The sequence below is a fragment of the Motacilla alba genome, chromosome 1A, assembly GCF_015832195.1.
Source record: "Motacilla alba alba isolate MOTALB_02 chromosome 1A, Motacilla_alba_V1.0_pri, whole genome shotgun sequence".
In the NCBI taxonomy this organism is placed as follows: domain Eukaryota; kingdom Metazoa; phylum Chordata; class Aves; order Passeriformes; family Motacillidae; genus Motacilla; species Motacilla alba.
Genome location: NC_052031.1, coordinates 34,269,686 through 34,288,086, shown reverse-complemented (window position 1 = coordinate 34,288,086; position 18,401 = coordinate 34,269,686). Strand labels below are relative to the sequence as shown.

The following is an 18,401-nucleotide window of genomic DNA, read 5'->3' as shown; positions in this document are numbered from 1 at the left end:
CTTCGTGCTGCTAAATTAATAAGAATCATCATCATCATAATCAGTACAGACCTCCAAACCCACAAATGTGAGTTTCCCAGGACGTTTGAGAGAGAACTGTATGGCTGAGCTTGGATCAATGACTTCTCAGGGGACACACAGCCCTTAAGTCTACAATGCACCCTATAAAAATAAAAGACACACAATACCCTTTTCTGTTTCTAAAGTATTAATTATTTTCTACCACATCTTTCCCTACTTCCTGGTAAGATCTCCCACAGAATTTGTTTAGTTGAAAGAATTTAAGAAAATATTCTATTTATTCATTTTATTGACTTATTCAGAGGGGTCTGATTGAGCCTTATGTCTTCACAAAGCAACAAAAACTGGAACCTCAATAATCACGTAGTTTCTTAAATGAGGAAAATTTGCAGAAATTAACACTTCAACATGTCTCTCCTCCAACAATTATTGAATTTGGAGTTTTAATGCATGTATTTAATTCAATAAAACAAATGTCACTAACTTGCATGGAACATTAAAACACTTGGAGAGGCAGGTGGTTTAGAGGACCTGGTTACTTCTACTGAGAGGGATTTAAAATCTCCAAGTTGACTTAAGAGTATTAGGCAAACCTCTTAATAACTCCAGTGCAGTTATGTCAGCAATTACTTTTCACACATAACGTGAAGAGACACAAAATATTCATTTTCCAATAAGCATACAAAAATAATTTCTTACTCTCTTAACCAGTTCATGAAGTTTCTTTTGCTGCTTTCCAGTCAACACGTGTCTAACTAAAATAAGTTAGTACAATCATTTGTATGGGCTGCCTGCACACTGGGCAGGGTTTGTTCCTCTTCTTGAGCTTTTTTGCACAGGTAAAACATGACATCAGGTGTCCTGTTTTCCCATGTACTATGCAGCCATTTTTAGGTCTGCTCTGACATATGACACACGGCTCTATGCTGGTAACAGGCAGACTGGATTCCATGCTTTCCTCTTTGTCTTGCATTTCTCTCTTCTCAGGTTCCTTGAAGTCCTCCTGACTGCTACAGAACATGCTGCTTGATGTTGATGGCTGGGAATAACCTTCACTTTCCTGGGACTCAGAAAGCTGTACTGCTTTATCCTCATTCTCATCCACAGCTGGTTCTTTATCTTCAGTCATTTTTGTTTTCTTGCAGTCAGGAACATCAAAACCTTCTCCAGACTCTGCAGGAAAGGAGGCTTCTAATTTGCTCTTTTCCAATTTCTCACTCTTTTCATCTGGAAGCCAATCCTCACGAAGGGCCCAGCATCTGTGGCAATGTCGTGGAAGCGGAGGATTCATTTCATTACATTCGGGACACTTCCAATAATCCTTTAGTGAATCAAAGGTTGGAACAGCTTAAGCTACTTGGAACATTTACAACCGAAGCATTCAGACATTATAAACAATTTATTACTGCCAAAATAATTATTGTGTTGAGCTATCAACTTGTTTACAATTTAAAAATTCCATTCAGTGGTTTTGGCCCCATTTTACAATTCTAGATTAAAATGGTTCTTATTTTAAAAGGACTCTGGCTTTCCTTCGTTTTGCAATAGGTTTATGAATAGAACCATTCATTATTTCATACGCACGACTGCAGAAACCAGACCACAAAATTCTCCAGAGACCCTCATGAAAAACTCGTTAAAAAGGTCACAATTTCGCTTCTTTGCGACCGCGGACTTTGCAGCGGGAGCTGCTCCACACTGAGGGACGCGCTCCCGGCGCCGGGCTGAGCTGCTGGTGCACAGAGCGGCCGCGCGAGGGCGCTCCCACACAGCCCTCCAGAGACCAGCGGCCAGCGCCAAACAGCAACGGCGGAACGGAACAACAGCGGGGCGGAAAGCGCTGCGCCAGCCGCTCACGGGCTACTCCACGGACTACCGTGACAATAAACCCTCTTTCGTTAAAAATACATTTTGCTTTTAAGGACAGAAACCCTTCTTAGAACAATGCAAGCTGTAGGGAAAATCAAAATTAAAAAAAAAAAACCAAAAAAACAAACCCAAAACTTAACTTAGGCGACTCCTGAATAACATCAGTAACATCAAAAGCTTATAAAACAAATTTTAAATCCTAAGAATAATGTATAGGTCTCTTTACCTACACATAAGCACCACCATGTCTTTAGAAGGTGGCCAGTCCTGTCTTTAACACACCAAGTCGCTCAGTCCTACAGACTACCACGGGACTGGAATACTTCACAGTTCCACAAAACAGCTTTAATTCAAGCATCAAATGTGAAAAGCAAATACAAATAAGGAGATAGCACACACTAGAATTAAAATGCAGTGTTTTTTTCCCCAACATCTCCATACTTTGCCTCAAGACTGTCAATTTCTTCCCACTCCTCAAGAACAGTCTCACAGAATGTAGTAAGGCCTCTTCTACTTTTACAGTATTGTTCTGAAAAAAGGCTTGCCTTCACATCTCTCTGTTACAGATACCTTCATTCAAGCTCGACAATAAAATAGGTATTCTGACTTACAGGAAGAGTTTTTTAAATGTACACAACTAAGATTTTAATTTTTTTCCATTTCATGCAGAACATCAGATTTAGGCTCCAAATAATTTCCTTCCATTAAGTCAATAAAATGGTAAATTAGTGTGGGATTCGGGTTTTCTAAATGGATTAGGAAGTTTATTAATCATTTAAAAAAAACTCCCAAGATTCCTTAATAATCACATGTTCCTTAATAATCATAATAATTAAAATATTGTATTGGAACCTTCACACATAAACAAAGTCAATTTAATTCTTAAAAAAAATCACTGGTAGCAATAGAATTCATCTGTACTTCTTGATCTAGTCTATGTCAGTTTACCCAACTTAAGATGCTTCACCAGACAAGTTTTTACTCACAGCTAGAGAAATCTCTGGATCTTCATCAAATGAATCAGCATCACTATCTTCGTCCTGGTAAATAGTCAGCTGATAAACCTGGTTTAAATTTTAAAAATAAATTAAAAAAAATATATATGCCTGGCTTTTGGCATTTAACTAAAAACACAAATACTTTTAACCTGATAAGATTTTCAGATACTAGCTACTGGAGAGTCTGCAGGGATGGGCTATTAAGATTAATGGATTAGAGGAGCTCTCATGTGAGGAAGGACTGAAAGAGCTGGGAATGTTCAGCCTGGAGAAGGCTCAGGGCAGGGTGTGCCTGATCAATGTGGGTAAATACCTGAAAGGATGGCATCAAGAACGCAGAGCCACACTCTCTTCAGTGGTGTCCAGTGGCAGGACAAGGAGCAGCTAGCACAAATCTAACACAGGAGATTCCCTCTGAGTATCATGAGACACCTTTTACTGTTGAGGATGAAGGAGCACGGGCATGGGTTGCCCTGAGCATCTATGAAGCCTCCATCCCTGGAGATATTCAAGACATCTGGACATGGATGTGGGCAATCAGCTCTGCCTGAGCCAGGGCGGGTGGGTAAGACAACCTCCAAAGGCCCCTTCAAACTCCAGTCATTCTGCAATTCCCAAAACTACCGTCTGGAGCAGGGGCACACCTCAAGCCTTTCTTCCTCCAAATTACCATCCTCTCCCAGGGTGCAGCTCTGCTCTACACTACAACTTGGTGTACATCAGTACAGTCAGTCCCATTCAGCCTCTCAGCTACCACAATCTTGTATGTCCCTGGTGAATTCTGCCTCTGGTACTCACCCAGTCTTACCATGAGCTGATTAACGTCTCTAAACCAGAAAGGAAAGCCCACACACATTCTCACTTCATTCCCAACATTCTAGAAATCCCTTGAAAATTGCAATAATCACAATTTTTCTGTCTTCTTGACTATTAATAAAGATTCCTTAAACTTGGGTTCAACATTTCAATGAAACATTTACTTTCATAGAGACAAAAAACTTGGACATATCCCTTTGGAAAGAGTTACTCAGAAAGGTTTCCTTTGGTATCAAGTGTTGTCAAGGCTCAACATGTACTTCTAGAATTAAAAATGCAGAAAGACTACAGTACACATGCTGCCACAGACTTCAACGGCTGGTGAGAGCAGTTAAGCACCCAGACTTTCCTATCCAGCCCTTTTCAGAGCCTGCAGAAAGCCTCAGCACCGTTAAGTCACTGGCTGGTGGGCTGTATAAAGGTGACCCAATTGCACTACACGTAATTTGATTTAATGAACAACCAGGTGCAGATTGTGACAGCAACACATGCAGCTCGAAAATAAACCTGAAGAGTTCTCCTTGGAAACTTACAGGAATTTTTCGTGTTGAAATTCCTTTTCCTTCTCATCCCCTCCCCCCAGGGTCAAACACGGAAAGCAGATAGTACCTCATCATCTTCATCAGTGAGCTCCTGCCCTTCTTCATTATGGCTATAATCTTCTGAATAAATAGACTCAACTTCAAACTCGACACTGAACTGGTCTGATACAGAACCATGATCAAACCAATCCGAGTTTTCGCTTAATGAACTAGCATCAAGATCCTGAAGAAAACAAAAAAAGAAAGCACACATTCAACCTCACCAGTCCATATACATAACATTACTGATAAAACAACTCTCAGGATAAAACTGTACTACTCAGTATAATTAGCTATGGAAGAAAAAGGACCAGCTGCTGCGAGACACAGTACTTTTTATGAGATAAACAAATTATAGGTGGGTAAAAATAAAGCTAGGTCTGGAAACATTTTGCTGGCTCTGTAATAAGAAACTGCACTCAGCCTACAGGCAGCTGAAAGGCTGCAATCATTATTTCAGAAAGTCCCTCTTAAAGTGTGAAAGAACAGATGCAAGGAGATGGTATCTTTTGGCTGCGTGTCATTAAATTCCCTATTCTCATCAACTTTGTTTAATTTGAGATCATGGCTTAACAATTACAAAACATGAAGACTGAAAATACAGTATAAGTTCTGTCAATTTAGAACTCAGTATGTGACTAGGAATACTGTTAGTTCAGCTCTTCATGACTTAATCAAACCACAAATTTGCCCTGGTGTTTGCTAAAAACAATACAAAACTTCCAAGGAGTGGCATGGCAGATTAATACAATGCGCCATCAGCACCCATTCCACTGGGTACAGTTACCAAAGCTGTACCAGAACTACCACCTAACTCTGAATTATGGAATGTCTATCACTCTTTTTGTCTCTTAGCATTCTAAGAAATAATTATTTTAAAACACAAAATAAGTCTGACATTTTTTCCATACTGTGCCAAGTAGTGAGGATCTTGGTTTTTAAAGAATATTCAACATTAATATTTTTAAAAGTTTCACTTCAGCTTTGCCAGCAGACCTATGAAAAACCCCACTCCACCCACACATCTACTTTTCTTTCAACCTCTTTTCTATCCTCAGACACCACTGAAGGCACTGCTGCTTTTAATTAAGAACATTGTGTTTTCAGATGCATGTTTGCACTTGTGGCATCTGCAAAATTTGTACCACAAAAATACTTTTCTGTTTTGACTTACAGGGATGGAAAGAGAATCTGTTGAATCACTGCTATTGCTTCTTTCACGGCACAGACCACTGACTACACACCATGAGAGACTTTCATCAAACGTCACCGAAATGTTCTCTGACTTGTGTCGCTTTCTTCTGTCACTGGGCAGATCATCTGAAGAACTTTTTTCTGGGCACAGTCAAGAATTTTTTTATTACTCAAAAACATCTATGCAATGAGCAGTTTTGAATTTTCTAAACAGAAGCTTAAAATACAATTTACTACAAAGAAATCTAATAAAGTAAAATATTACAATATTTTTTAATGTGGCAAAAAGGCACGAAGACTTATTTAAAAAGACAAATAACTCTCATATCCATACAATGTGAAGCATTTCTGATACCAGTATTTCAGGGGCTGGCTTTCCCCACTTGTCTTATCAGTACACTTATAAATGGCAGTCTCCACATGGAAAACAACTGCAAATTTGAAAGAATTTTTACTCCACACATGACATGTTAAACCCTTCCTAATTTGAAGAAATACAATTAAAATCTTACTTGTCCTCACTCCCTCTAGAGGCAACAGACAGAAAGGCACTTTCAGAGGGCTTCTGAGTCCACCCCAGAATTTGTGCGGAGATAGAGCAATTAGCTCCCAGTTCACATACACACAGAACACCTTGTGCTAAGCAAGGTAAGTTCAGTTCAAGTTTCAGACACCTCAACATATTTATCAGTGAATAGTGGCACTATATGTATTTGTATTTACCCAACAAGATTTTTGTAATGAAACTATTAGAATTTTCATAGCACCCTAGCAAGAAAATCTTCAAGACATACTATGCAAAAGTTGAACTCTGAAAGCACTGCTTTAAGCTCTGCTTACTAAGCATGCTTGGTTTGAAGGCAAAAAGACAATGCTTTGTAAATACATCGTGTTTTGGAACAATCACCTACAGCAGCATGAGGACTAAGGGTACAGCATTTTAGGGGTAGATAAGTCAAAATTCAGCTCCACTGACTTTTAGAGCACTTGGTAAAAAACAATTTTATATAAAAATGTGTTGCAAATTCAGCATGTCAGTGCAGCGGAGTGAAAACCTCCCGAGATGTCAAAAACTTTTGGTTCAACAGGCCTCGGTACGAGCCTGCTGACTCCCCTACAGGTGCCTTTTGCACCCTCCCTCTGTTGCCCACCTTCTCCCTTGCCTTGCAAATCACAATGTGACAATCCACAAGTCTTCAAGTCTTGAATCTTTCATTGTTAAAAAAACAAGAAAAAAAAGGAGAACAAAACACTTGTACATACTTTAGGAGACTTCTCTTACTCTCCCTTGGTGCTTCTTGGCTCAGCCCTTTCTTTTCTTTTTTCCGCCCTGAGAGCCCCACCAAACTTGGTGCCCCCAGGCCCAAAGGTTGCTCCTGTCCATCGTTGTCCTCATTTAGTTGTCATGGCTCCATGCCGTACTGATACTGTATCACCACAAGGTCTCTATACACTATTTAAGGGGCTCCAAAGGAGCCACTACTATCCCAATTTAACAAGAATAGTGGTTTAAAGGGAAGATTTCCTATAAATTAAAAAAAAAGTGTATATAAAAACACTATATTAAAAGAACTCTTAAGGTTGTAACAAACTAATAAATGGATGCAAGGCAAGAGTTAATAATCAAACCTATAATAAGTAAGCACAACCCAGGACCTTATGTGCTCTGTGCCATGCCTAAATATTACAGGTTGTGATGTTTAACCGAGACTTTCCATCCTTTCATCAGTTTTAGTTACAACATTAAAATGTTCTTTTAATTTAGTGCAAACCGCTCAGCAACGCAGCACTGGTTTGGGACTGACTTAATGTAACAGAGGCCTATGAGGGACACAAAAAATACTACTTGAAAGCTGAGGAACTGAAAAATGCTCCTGAGCCAGTGAAGAAAAGAAAGTTCTATGTAGTGACAGAAGGCTATCACTGCCCAGGTAAGTGCAACCACCAAGTCACGAGGGCAAGGCAGTAAGTGATGGAACAAACTAATGTAAGAAATTCCACAGAATAGTATTTACATAGAACTGTAGAGAACACTTCCATTGAGAAACTAAACCAGGGTTACACTGACCAGATTGTTATTGCTACTTATCAGAAGAAACATTCTGTGTTTTGAAAATGTATTTGCCAGTGATTTTGAATAACCACAGCAAAGACAAAGGTGAGGCAAATATGATGCTTAGGTCACCAGATGTTTTAACAAGTGCCTGGTGAATGAATGGTGAGGTACCTGAATATATCCAAAATTATCCTGTGTTACTACCACAGCTTTGATGCCTCCCATCAATTGAAATCCAAAGAAAACTGGCTTTAGTGAACAAACAAAATTTCAAATTTTGTGGCTGTCTACAGAGGGAATCGAAATTAATTTGATGGTATCAGTAGACTACAAATAAAAGTGTTCTCATCGTGAAGATAACACAACTGATAAAAGTCCTGCTGATGTGAAAAAGTTTAACAGAGCCATGGAGTAAGTTATTCCATCATCTTACTAACAATTCTAGACATCCAAACTGTAACATGACACTGGAGCAATGCAAGGAATTGTGTTTTTCTTTCAGACTGAACATTTTGTTTTAGATAAGCAGAGAAACATGAGTAGTATTTGCCAGCAACTTTCAAGTCAGCAAGGCAAGAGTATGTAGCTTTTCCTTTAAAGTGGCCATGCTACTGAAAGCCCTGCATCATAAATCTGCAGATACCAGATTCACTGTGTGTCCTCCTCCTAGAAGATGTAGTTGGCCGTGAAGTCACACTCGAAGTCTGGTTCTCCTCTAACTCTTGCCTGGACTCCTGATAACAGAAATACTGAGTGAGCCCGAGCATAAATATGAGGTAAAATGCAAGAATCAACTTACTACATATCAAACCATTGACACTATCATGCAAAACTGAATAGAATGAACAACTCAAAAAGTTTATTCAAATAAAATAAAATAGCACCTTAATAACATTTTCTTCTTCAAGCTGAGATGTGGCATCATCCTCAGGTGTGTCGCCAAGAGTAGAGTCTGAAACCAAACCAAAATAAAATCCATAATGCAATATAGCAGAAAAAGTCAATTTCAGGCTGAAAAAGTAAATTCTAAGTAAAACTTAAAATCCGGACATTTTGCAACAATGGAAAAAACACACTGCTCCTTTGTTTTTCAGGTGTGTGCAGCACCTTCCCTGTAACATTACTGAAGTGGAAATGTGGGGAGAAAAAAGAAATTTCAACTGAAAGCAGCTCAGAATTCTGTTATAAATTGTTTCAACTGGAGTCTGTGCATAAACTGTCATACCATGGATATGAAAGAATATAGGCAGGAAATGTAATTACTTGCTCCTCTCCAAAGTGCTTTTTTACTACTTATCTAATGGGAGCCCTGAGTTAAAAAGACATACAATAGAAGAAAAATTAGCTGCTGTTAAAGATATGCACTTACTAACAGACAGATCCTGAATTAATAAAAGAGTCTTTAATGAAAAAAGAATTGGAAGATAAATTTAAGTTTGCAAGCTTAACAATGGGGATGACAAACAGAGCAAGTTTTCCATCTTCAGCTGCTGAACACTTGCCTTGAGGAAACATCAGAAACAAAGGGTGTCTTTATAGACTTAGAGGCCAATTTACAAAATGGTGTCTATTGTTTAACTTCTGTTTCAGACCCCATATTAGGCAAAAATTACAGCTATATTGAGCACTGTTTATACTGCAGGACTGTGTATAACAACTCTGCATTCAAGGAGTGGCTATCCACAGCATCACCACAAAGATACTTTTTTAAAGTATGCAGCCCATTTAAAACAGGGCTGAGTATAGCTCAGAATGACCAATTCTAAATGTACTTCACACTCAGTTGTGAAAATTAAACCAGAACTTTAACACATAAAAAAGAGCCTTTGCCCTAATTTCATTGCTGGCATAAGTTTAAGAAGCTTATTTTTCATGTTAAAACTTTGTATGTTGTTGAGAGCTTTATCAATAACAAATACAAGCAAATTACTTAAGCTTGTAATTTAGTAGCCATTTTGTTCAGCTCTGTGTTTTTTCTGGTTCTAGTCCAATAAAATTACCCAATTTTATTCTCTTCCTGAAGAAACAAGTGTTTGCTTTGCTTCACCATTTGTGATTGCTCTGGACTACAGTGAGCAAAGCCAAATAGCTAATAACAGAGAGCTCGCTGTTACCTGATCACTACCTGCAGGATTCATTACGTAAATTCTATTTTCCCTACTGCTGTTTCCCAAACAAATCACCCTCCTAAACTAGCTTACCTTGTTGATTGATTGCTATCAGATTTCTGGAAATCATTGAATATAGTCTCCTTAAATAGGGATAAAGAAAGAGATGATACAAGTTAGCTACATGTAATCATAAAAGAGAGCTTACCATCTTTGAAGATGCGAAGAGTTAAAAAAGGGACATATGCATGATGCTCTTCATTATTTCCCAACCAGACTCTCAGAAAAGAATCCCATTTTTTACCTGTGTTCTTTTACTGAAAAGCTTGTTACTCCAAATAAATCCCCCAGGAGATCATTTGCACAGTGTACAATATGCTGCTGTTTTTCATCATATAATTGCTTAGACATAATATATTGTCCAATATAGAATATTACCTGTGAAATAAATTAAATACAGATGTTAAATATCCAGGTTGTTTCTTAAAGTGAAAGAGACAAAGCATATTAAATACATTGAAATTTACTCTTCAAACTCTGCCTAAAACTCTCTTTGAGCTGACAGATTTTCATATATCATTCCAGAAGAACGCTACTATTCTACTGACCACCAGAAACTTTTGTTCAGATTTTTGAGAAACTTGCTAAATACCCAGCTACAAGTCAGGAGGAGAATAAACACTGTCTTATATCAAGTTCTAGACAAGCTATGAAAAACACCCCCATTTACCCAACCCAAAACAATCTATCTGTACTCACTGTAGTCTACCTTTAGTGGTTAAAAGTTCTCACCTCCTTCATAGTAAAAGTGTCCTTTTCAGCACCAGCTAACTTTAACAACTTTAACAATAGTGGCTTTGGTTTAACCTGTGTGTGAAAGGAGAAAAACAGTATGCACCAATTATTCATCAAAAAAACTATTTATTTATATCAGCTGTCTTCCTCCTTCTGTATTAATCTGATATGCAAACATAAAACTGCATTAAAATCTATCTTCATTCAATTTTTTCACTTTGCAAAGTTTAAACTTAAAAGCAAATAATATGAACCAAAGCATACTTAACTTCTTATACACTGTACATCTTAGCTCAAACCCCAGTCTTTCATTGTCCCCTGCTTCCAGCTGGGATAGCTAATTTTCTTCCTAGTAGCTGGTACAGCGCTGCTTTTGATTTAGAGGGAGAATAATGTTCCCAACACACTGAAGTTTTTGTTGTTGCTAAGTAGCGACACTAAATCAAGGACTTTTCAGTGTCCCACGCTCTGCCAGTGAGGACGTGCACAAGCCACGAGGGAACATGGCCAGCACAGCTGACCTGAGCTGGCCAAGGGGATATTCCATACCACAGAATGCCAGGCCTAGTGTTATGAACAGGGGAGTTGGCCAGGGGGTTAAACCTCAACACATTGGTAAATACAAACTCCTTAATTGGAGCTACAGAATTTGTTTATTAGTTCCAAGTCCAGGGCTGGGTCCTGGGGAACTCAGCTTCACTCCTTTAACCATTACCAGAACTCCCTAAGGGGAGGGAGGATGGAAACAGACCTCCCTGACTGTTAGGTCCAGAGACCAAGTCATAAAACACTGGTCCACCTCTTTCCTTAGTCTCTTTCTGTGACAGTTTCTGAGGTTTTGGTTTTGCACTTGCCAGCTGGGCTGCTTTACCTCTGAAGGCTTTTCTTAGCTGGAACAAGCACACCCTGTCCCTTCCGTGGTACTTCACTCACTCCCACCTCTGCAATGGCCTCCCACCCAGTCACCGCGCCAGCAGTTTAATCTGCACTCAGTCTACGACAATTTCCAAGGCAGAGGAAGGAAAAGTTAAACAAGAAAAATCACTTCCCCCACACATGGGACAAACTGCACTGTCCCACACAGCTGAGCCAGCAGCAGCGCAGCAAATGAGAACAAGCTGCAGGGGCTGCCACAACAGCAAAGCCTGTGGAGCCACTGATGCTCCCAGCGCAGTATATTCCAGAGTCACCTCTTTAACAACAGTGTAACCATCCTAAAACCAGGCTAATATTTAGTTATCCTGATATATTACATAAAATAAAATGTAAAAAATAAAGACAGAAAATAGAAAAAAAACCAAACCAAAACAGGGAAGTGGGAATATAATATCACGAGACAAGGAATAAATGTTTGAGGGAAGGGTGGAGGAGGGGAACTACACTTTATTCCATTCCAAAGATCTGCTAAAACCAACATAAGTTTCAGTGAGTTAACAAGATATTAGTTGCAAGAATTACACATAATGAAAAAAAATAATTAAGCTCATCGCCAATACTAGCTGTCCATTCACCCCCTCCTAAGAACTGAATTATTTAGAACATGTGGCATATATATTAGTTTCATAAAGGAAGCAAACAATAACCTATCCAAGTACTACTGACAGCTAAGCATAGCAAGGCACAGTTTCAAAACCGAATCCACAACTAAGCCCGCTTTTTACTCCCCAGCCCTCTCCTCCTGACACCTCCAAGTTCTGCAGCCTTGAAGGTCTGACAGCAGACAGTAACATCACAATATGATCACATAAAAAAAAAGGAAGACACAAGTGAAAAAAAAATCAATTTTGAACAGGCTGCTGTTCTGCAATTTCACTTTTCTGAAGTACTGTCAAGTCCACACTTTTAAGCTTTACCCTTCTACACAAGATAATCCAGTTCAACCATCACTGTACATATGCAGTTTTGTAACTCGCACTTCAGGTGTAAAAGGCTTCAATTCTCAGGAAAGCTAAGGACAAAACAGCAGAACTGTCACTGTATTATGGAAAGCCTGGAAATGCAAAGCCATAAACACAAACGAAGACTCCTCTTACTAATTCCAATAGAGGAGAAAGTCGAAAATCTTCACATTATTTCACCAACAGTATGTTTTGTACGATGGAGATTTTCCAAGGCTCTTCAGCTATAGGATCCGCTAACAATTACCACCCGAAATACTTACCACTGGCAAATCGGATCACAGGATCCTTTTTATTAAACGAAAGCAAAAAATATCAAACGTCTCCAGGAAACATTCTAGACCTATACCATCACCCTGTACTCTCAATTATGCTGAAGATTCGCTTACTACAGAACCAAAGAGAGACCACCTTCACTGGCTGGACTTCCTGGCTTTTTTCCAACCATCGCTCGCTGAGCACAGCGATTCTTCTGAACTAGCCGCTAAAAAACTCTGCAAAAAGCATGCAAAATAACCACGCGCCCAACAGCTACTGACCAGCGCCTCTTGCTCCGAAGCGGTGACAGAGGAGGCATCCGTAAGGGAGGACATCTTGGTATTGCACATTTGCCTGCAGTTAAGGGGAGAACAGCCTCAGAACGCGGCACGCAGCGACACGACCCGGGCGGGCGGCAGCGGCCGCGCCGGCGGGGCCCACTCACCTCGGAGCCTCGTCCAGCCCGCGCGCTGGCCTCCGGCGGCGGTGTCTGAGCCGAGTCGGGCCGGGCCGGGCCTTATATAGCGCTGCCAAGAGGAGGCAAGTCAGGGCTTAGCTCCCGCGCCGGCCCGGCCCGGCCCGACATGCCTGAGCATGACCCGCAGCGCCGCCGCCGGCTCACCGCGAAGGGCGGGCGGGCGCGACGGGCCCGGCGCTGACTCACCGCGGCCGCCGAACGCGGGGGGTCCGGCGGCGTGGAGAGACGGTGCCGTGGAGGAACAGCGGCGTTCCCGCGCCCGCGCCCACCCGCCTGGCGCGGCCCGACCTGGCCCAGTTCCCCCGGCGGGAGCCCCTCCCCCCAGCGCCCAGGGCCGCACGAGCCACCGGCGAGTCCCCCGGCGCCCCCTCGGCCCCCGAGCGAGCCGCGATCGATCCCCACGCACCGCCAGCCACGCCCGCTCCGCTGCCCGGCCCGCGGCGGGCGGAGCGCCGGGACCGCCGGGCCCGGGCCGGAGCCTCTACCGCGGCCCCGGCGCGCCGCCCGCGCCGCCCGCCGCCATGCTGGAGCCCGCAGCGCGCCCTGGGCCGCGCCCGCCCGGCCGGGAAAGGCGCCCCCGCCCGGCCAGCCCGGGCGCCGCACGGCGGGGCCGGGGCTGCTGGGCCGCGCGCCTCGTCCGCCGCCGGCTAAGGGCTCCGCTTCCAGCGGCCGCTCACGCCTTCTGAGGTTTTTGGGGTTTTTTTGTTTTTTTTCCAGAGGTATTTAAGAGATGGAATTAGGGGAAAACTCCGCAACCAAAGATAATTGGACGTTGTCGTCCTATGTTCCCATTCTACAATTTTCTGTAGGGCGTTTGGAAGTATGTTACTTTCACAGGTACTTATTAGTTGCTACACTTCAACTCGAACTGGTTAGTTTTTAGTCTGACTGCCTTTTGTAATTCTCAGGTTTTTTCTTTGCCCGTGACATTTTGAAATTATTTTTGAATAATGAAAAGCTTTGTCAGAGAACATGAGTGCTGCAGACAGTGTTTAAAGATAGGCTAGAGCAGAGCGAGTGTAATGCTACTTTTCCATGACAACTAACTTGTCCAAACAAGCAGTGGATAACTGCCTGGACTTGTCTGTTGGCCAAATACAGCTTCTCAGCAACCGTGGCACCTTGTAAAAATTCAGCAACGGTTTCAATCTGGGTATTTGTGTGACGATGGATTTTCAAGATGACCTTGTTATCTCTTTAGAGCATAAAGCTCAAGGTCTAGTGAAGGACAACCGAGAAGCTGCCAGAATTTTGCAAAGCCTGCTCACCTCCTTTTAGTGCTGGGATTTCAAGGCAAACAGAAATCTGTTTCTAGTAGAGTCAAGAATGTCCTGCAGCAGGCAAAGTCAGATATCTGCTCTTTTACAACCAGCACCCCAGTTCCTGAGATCCTTAGCTAACTAATTTCATTCCTAGGAGAAAACTCCATCTACACAAAAATGCAAGAGGATGGAAGTGAATGGCTACTAAACAGCTCAACTACTGATGCTCAATCTTGTCCTCATGCAGACTACACAAAAACTATTTAATTCCAATGCAAAATGTATTTTACTGAACAGAAACCGAACAAAACAAAACTGTTTATGTAGTTGTCTCCAGGCTATCACATTATTGATCCTCATCTTAAACACAGTATGATTTTGCTATGGCTGTGTGGAAATTAAAGAGCTTTTTAACATTAGCTTTTTAAAATTTTCTCCAGTCCAAGACTTGCCAAACTCATAACTATGACTTTCTTTTTCCACTTCTCTACCAATAAGCATCTTGTGACCAATGACTTTGAGTCTGAGATTATTTAAATAATAATTTCCCTTACTGATTCATTAACTGCCAAGGATAAAAAAACCCCATCAGTTTCTGTATAGATTTTTTATCAGCCTTCAAGGACAATCTTATCTCTTTTCTCCAACAGAATAATCTTGAGTTAAGGGAGATTGCAAGTAGGTAAAATATGCTGTCTGTGCTAGCTTAGGGAAAGAGGGGGATATTTGCTGATATGCAGTGCTGCAACACTTGTTTGTTACTAATACAGTTAGTGCTGCTATGTGATCAACATGTATTATTATTTTCTTGTGCTTGATAATTCAGGACAAGTGTAATTAAAAAGTTTTACTTGAAGAATGAGTAATAAGCTTCTATAGTTAGAAGAGCTGACTTCTTCATTATTTGAGGGTTGTAAAAAGAAAAGGAGGTCACAACACCTGTGTACTTTACTTATAGTGCTACAGAAAACATCTGGAGTAGTTAAGGCTCAGCTGCCTTAAGTGGAGATACTGACTTTACATTGTGGTTAGCTAACATTTTATGAAACCCTTTTTAATATAAATTCAGATTCTAACTCTGGACATTTCACTGTTTATTGCTTACAAGCTAAATTATTTCCTGAGAAGGATCTGGTCTACCTATAGGCACGTGTGCCAGAGGAAAGGCAGCCCCTGTGCTGCAGGAGGGCCCAACTCAAGTGAATGGATGGACCATTAAAACACTTCAATTTCTGATTTTTGTTCCTCACTGTAATTTTTTTGCCCCCAATATATCCTACTTACCCTTTCCTGGCAGCTGCCTATTCAGCATTCAGCACATACACAATATGGTCCTCGCCAGATGCTGATCAGTGGCCAGGGTTTGTCAGGTCTCATCACCAAGCCATTTGCTCCTAAGCAGATAGAATAATCTCATACTGTCTATGAACTGCTCCCAGAGCAAAAAAAAAAAAAAAAATTCAGAGCAATCCTCCAAGGCTTTGCACTGTGCTGATGTATCCTTTCTGGAGCCTTGGGCTGCCCTTCTATTACTGTGATGTAAAGCTGGGATCCGTTGTGTGCTGCAGATCGTCAGGCACCTCAAGGTAAAAGGACAAAGGAAGAAAGATGCTGAAATGCAGCTGGAGCATGTGTAGCTTGATGTGTCTTTTTGCCAGGGCTGCCTGCAGCAGCTGTGACCCCTCGTGCAAGACAGTGGGTCAGTACAATTCTGTACAAATACAAGAGAACGAATTTTGTTGCTTTCTTGAAACACCTATTGTGTAAGAAAAAGCACAGTGATAAGAAATCCTCATGCCAGTAATAGCATATTTGATTTGGGAAAATTATAATTCATAATGTAACACCTAGCCCAGTGGAGACGTCTGTCAGCACCTCCACTAGAAAGTTGTACTAGAAATGACACTCAGGTTCTACTAAGTGAAAAGCAGATGCAGCCTTCCTGGGAGCAAGTTTGGACAGACAGACAGGAATCAAGAGCATGGCTCATAGCAGCAGTGGGAACCCAAAAAACACACGCAGTGCTGTTGCAGCAGTTTAACAAGGAACACTAAACTCTCATTGCTGTCCGGCTTGTGTTTTCCTGGTGTGCAGGAGCCATGTTCGAGCTTCCCTGGGCTGCACTGCCCTTCCCAACAACCCCAGTTACTCTGCAGGCTGGGTGGCATGGCAGGCATTCTACACCTTCACCTGGGTGCACACCCTGGGCTGCGGTGTCTTCACCTGGAGAGAACTATCATCAAAGTCCAGCTTCTGGCCCTGCACAGGACACCTCTGAGAATCACACCAAGTGCCATGTGGGTGCTTTGGATATGTGATCATCAGTTTCCTACATTTCCATAACTCCAGATGTTTATTTTGAAAAATGTAAAATTACTTCAGGTGTACTGGAAAAGAAGGTCTCAAAATTACTTTTTTTTCTGGCAGCTGTTCATGAGCTCTTACCTCCCTCCCACAGGCACTCAGTTCAGGTGTGTCTGCTCTCGAGCACATTAACTACAGCTGCTTCAAAACCACCGGGAGGTGGAATAATCCCACATCAGAAAATAGCAGCTCTTCTGCTTTTGTTTAATTGGTGTATTTATTCCTTCATCCATCTGGGAGACATTGGTAATCTATCTGCCCAAATCTGATTCCTATTTAGTAGCAGCGCAGTCAGCCACAGGCACAATTAAACAAAACAATAGTGTATGCCTTCTGAAGGGAAGCCAACTGGCAAAAATATAAACCAATTATTTTGAACTTCTGCTCAATATCTAACACAGAATGAAAGGGTTGGGTGTTTTTTCCCACTCTAATTTTCTGTTTAGTCCTCACTTTTGAAAGAAGCTCATGGAAGAATTCTAAAGAACTAAAAGGGAGAAATCTCAGGAAAAGAATCCTCTTACTGTCAAATTGTTTTTGTTAAGCACATTACTGAGTGAAGAAACAGGCTTTTCTTCTTAAGCAGGGGTGAAGTATGTGACTAGGTTGTGACCAAATCCTGCTTTACTAAACTGTGAAAATTAAACAATCCAGTGATCTCTCCTTTCCTAGAAATACTTGATTGTATTTGTACTTAATTGTAATTAGATCAGAACACCCCCAGTATAATCATGCTCGTCTGCCTTATATAATCAAACTAGGATGATGCCAATTCAGTTTAGAATTTTTCTTTTAATTCAGTGCTCATTTGTCATTGAAATGTGCTGTTCAGTCCAGTACAAAAAACATTTCTGTTCAAGGGAGTGGCCCAGAAGGGTATGTGGGGTGTGCACAGGCTAATAGGACTCATGTGAAACACTGAGGTATCTTTCAGTCTGGAACTGAAATGTATTCAGGGGCAATCTAGATCCAGGAGAAGCTGAGAGCAAACACAGCATGCAATCTAAATCCAGTCTGTTTGGAATGCCATGCCTGGAGAGAACTACAGCTGATGATGAGGCCAGGCCTGAAGTACTATTCAGGTCAGGCTGCAGTCTAGGTTAGAGGAAGAAAAGACAAAAAATATTTTAACTGTCCGGCCGTTACTTGAACTGTTTGTTTCTAACAACAAAATCCAGAAGGGATTTTATTACACAACCAGCTTCTTAACTCAGACCCATTCTATGTACCTGATTATTTATCTCTCAGAATTGTCCCAGTCTTGCTGACCCAGTTGCCCACATCTCCTCTGCATGCTCCATACTCGCTTTCTAGCTGCCTGTTATACAAAGAATATATGCTTTGCTTTGGGTCACAGGATCTATAACAATCTTCCTTGCAGACCTTCTTGTGGTCTGCTCCACAATTTAATATTTGATTGATGCAGTCTTACTGACTGGTGTGTGATTTTAATTGACACAGGATGAACCATCCTGACCTGAAAAAAAGCCTCAGCCTTTTCCTTTCCTAATACAGTTGATTTACTGATGAATTACAAAGTCACCTTTCTGCTGGCTCTCTATGTTTGAGAGCACAGCTTCTTCAGTACCACTTTTAGCATACAGTTTTAGCACAGGCAGCTAAAAAACAGTGCAAGTAGCTAGACAAGTAGTTTGGAGCATTTACTAGAGGCATTAGTATCTGGCATAGCCTGACCTGAAACC

At 41.4% G+C, this 18,401-nt stretch overlaps 1 protein-coding gene across 6 annotated transcripts; it reads right to left on the bottom strand.

Annotated features, from left to right (window-relative positions):
- Positions 1-294: 294 nt before the first annotated feature.
- On the bottom strand, positions 295-13,566 carry MDM2 (MDM2 proto-oncogene). Of its 6 annotated transcripts, none has more exons than XM_038154005.1 (12): positions 13,479-13,555; positions 13,040-13,121; positions 12,876-12,948; positions 10,436-10,510; positions 9,948-10,081; positions 9,737-9,786; positions 8,420-8,487; positions 8,179-8,269; positions 5,460-5,620; positions 4,314-4,469; positions 2,877-2,954; positions 295-1,342 (listed from the first exon to the last, which is right to left on the bottom strand). In XM_038154005.1, the coding sequence occupies exons 3-12, from the start codon at positions 12,942-12,944 to the stop codon at positions 773-775; spliced, it is 1,452 nt and encodes a 483-aa protein (XP_038009933.1). In that variant the 5' UTR covers positions 12,945-12,948; positions 13,040-13,121; positions 13,479-13,555; the 3' UTR covers positions 295-772. The 6 variants fall into 6 exon arrangements, with proteins under 6 accessions (XP_038009933.1, XP_038009934.1, XP_038009936.1 ...); XM_038154006.1 differs by having other exon boundaries at positions 13,413-13,487; XM_038154008.1 differs by lacking the exon at positions 13,479-13,555 and adding an exon at positions 13,189-13,386 and having other exon boundaries at positions 13,040-13,100.
- Positions 13,567-18,401: the final 4,835 nt, after the last annotated feature.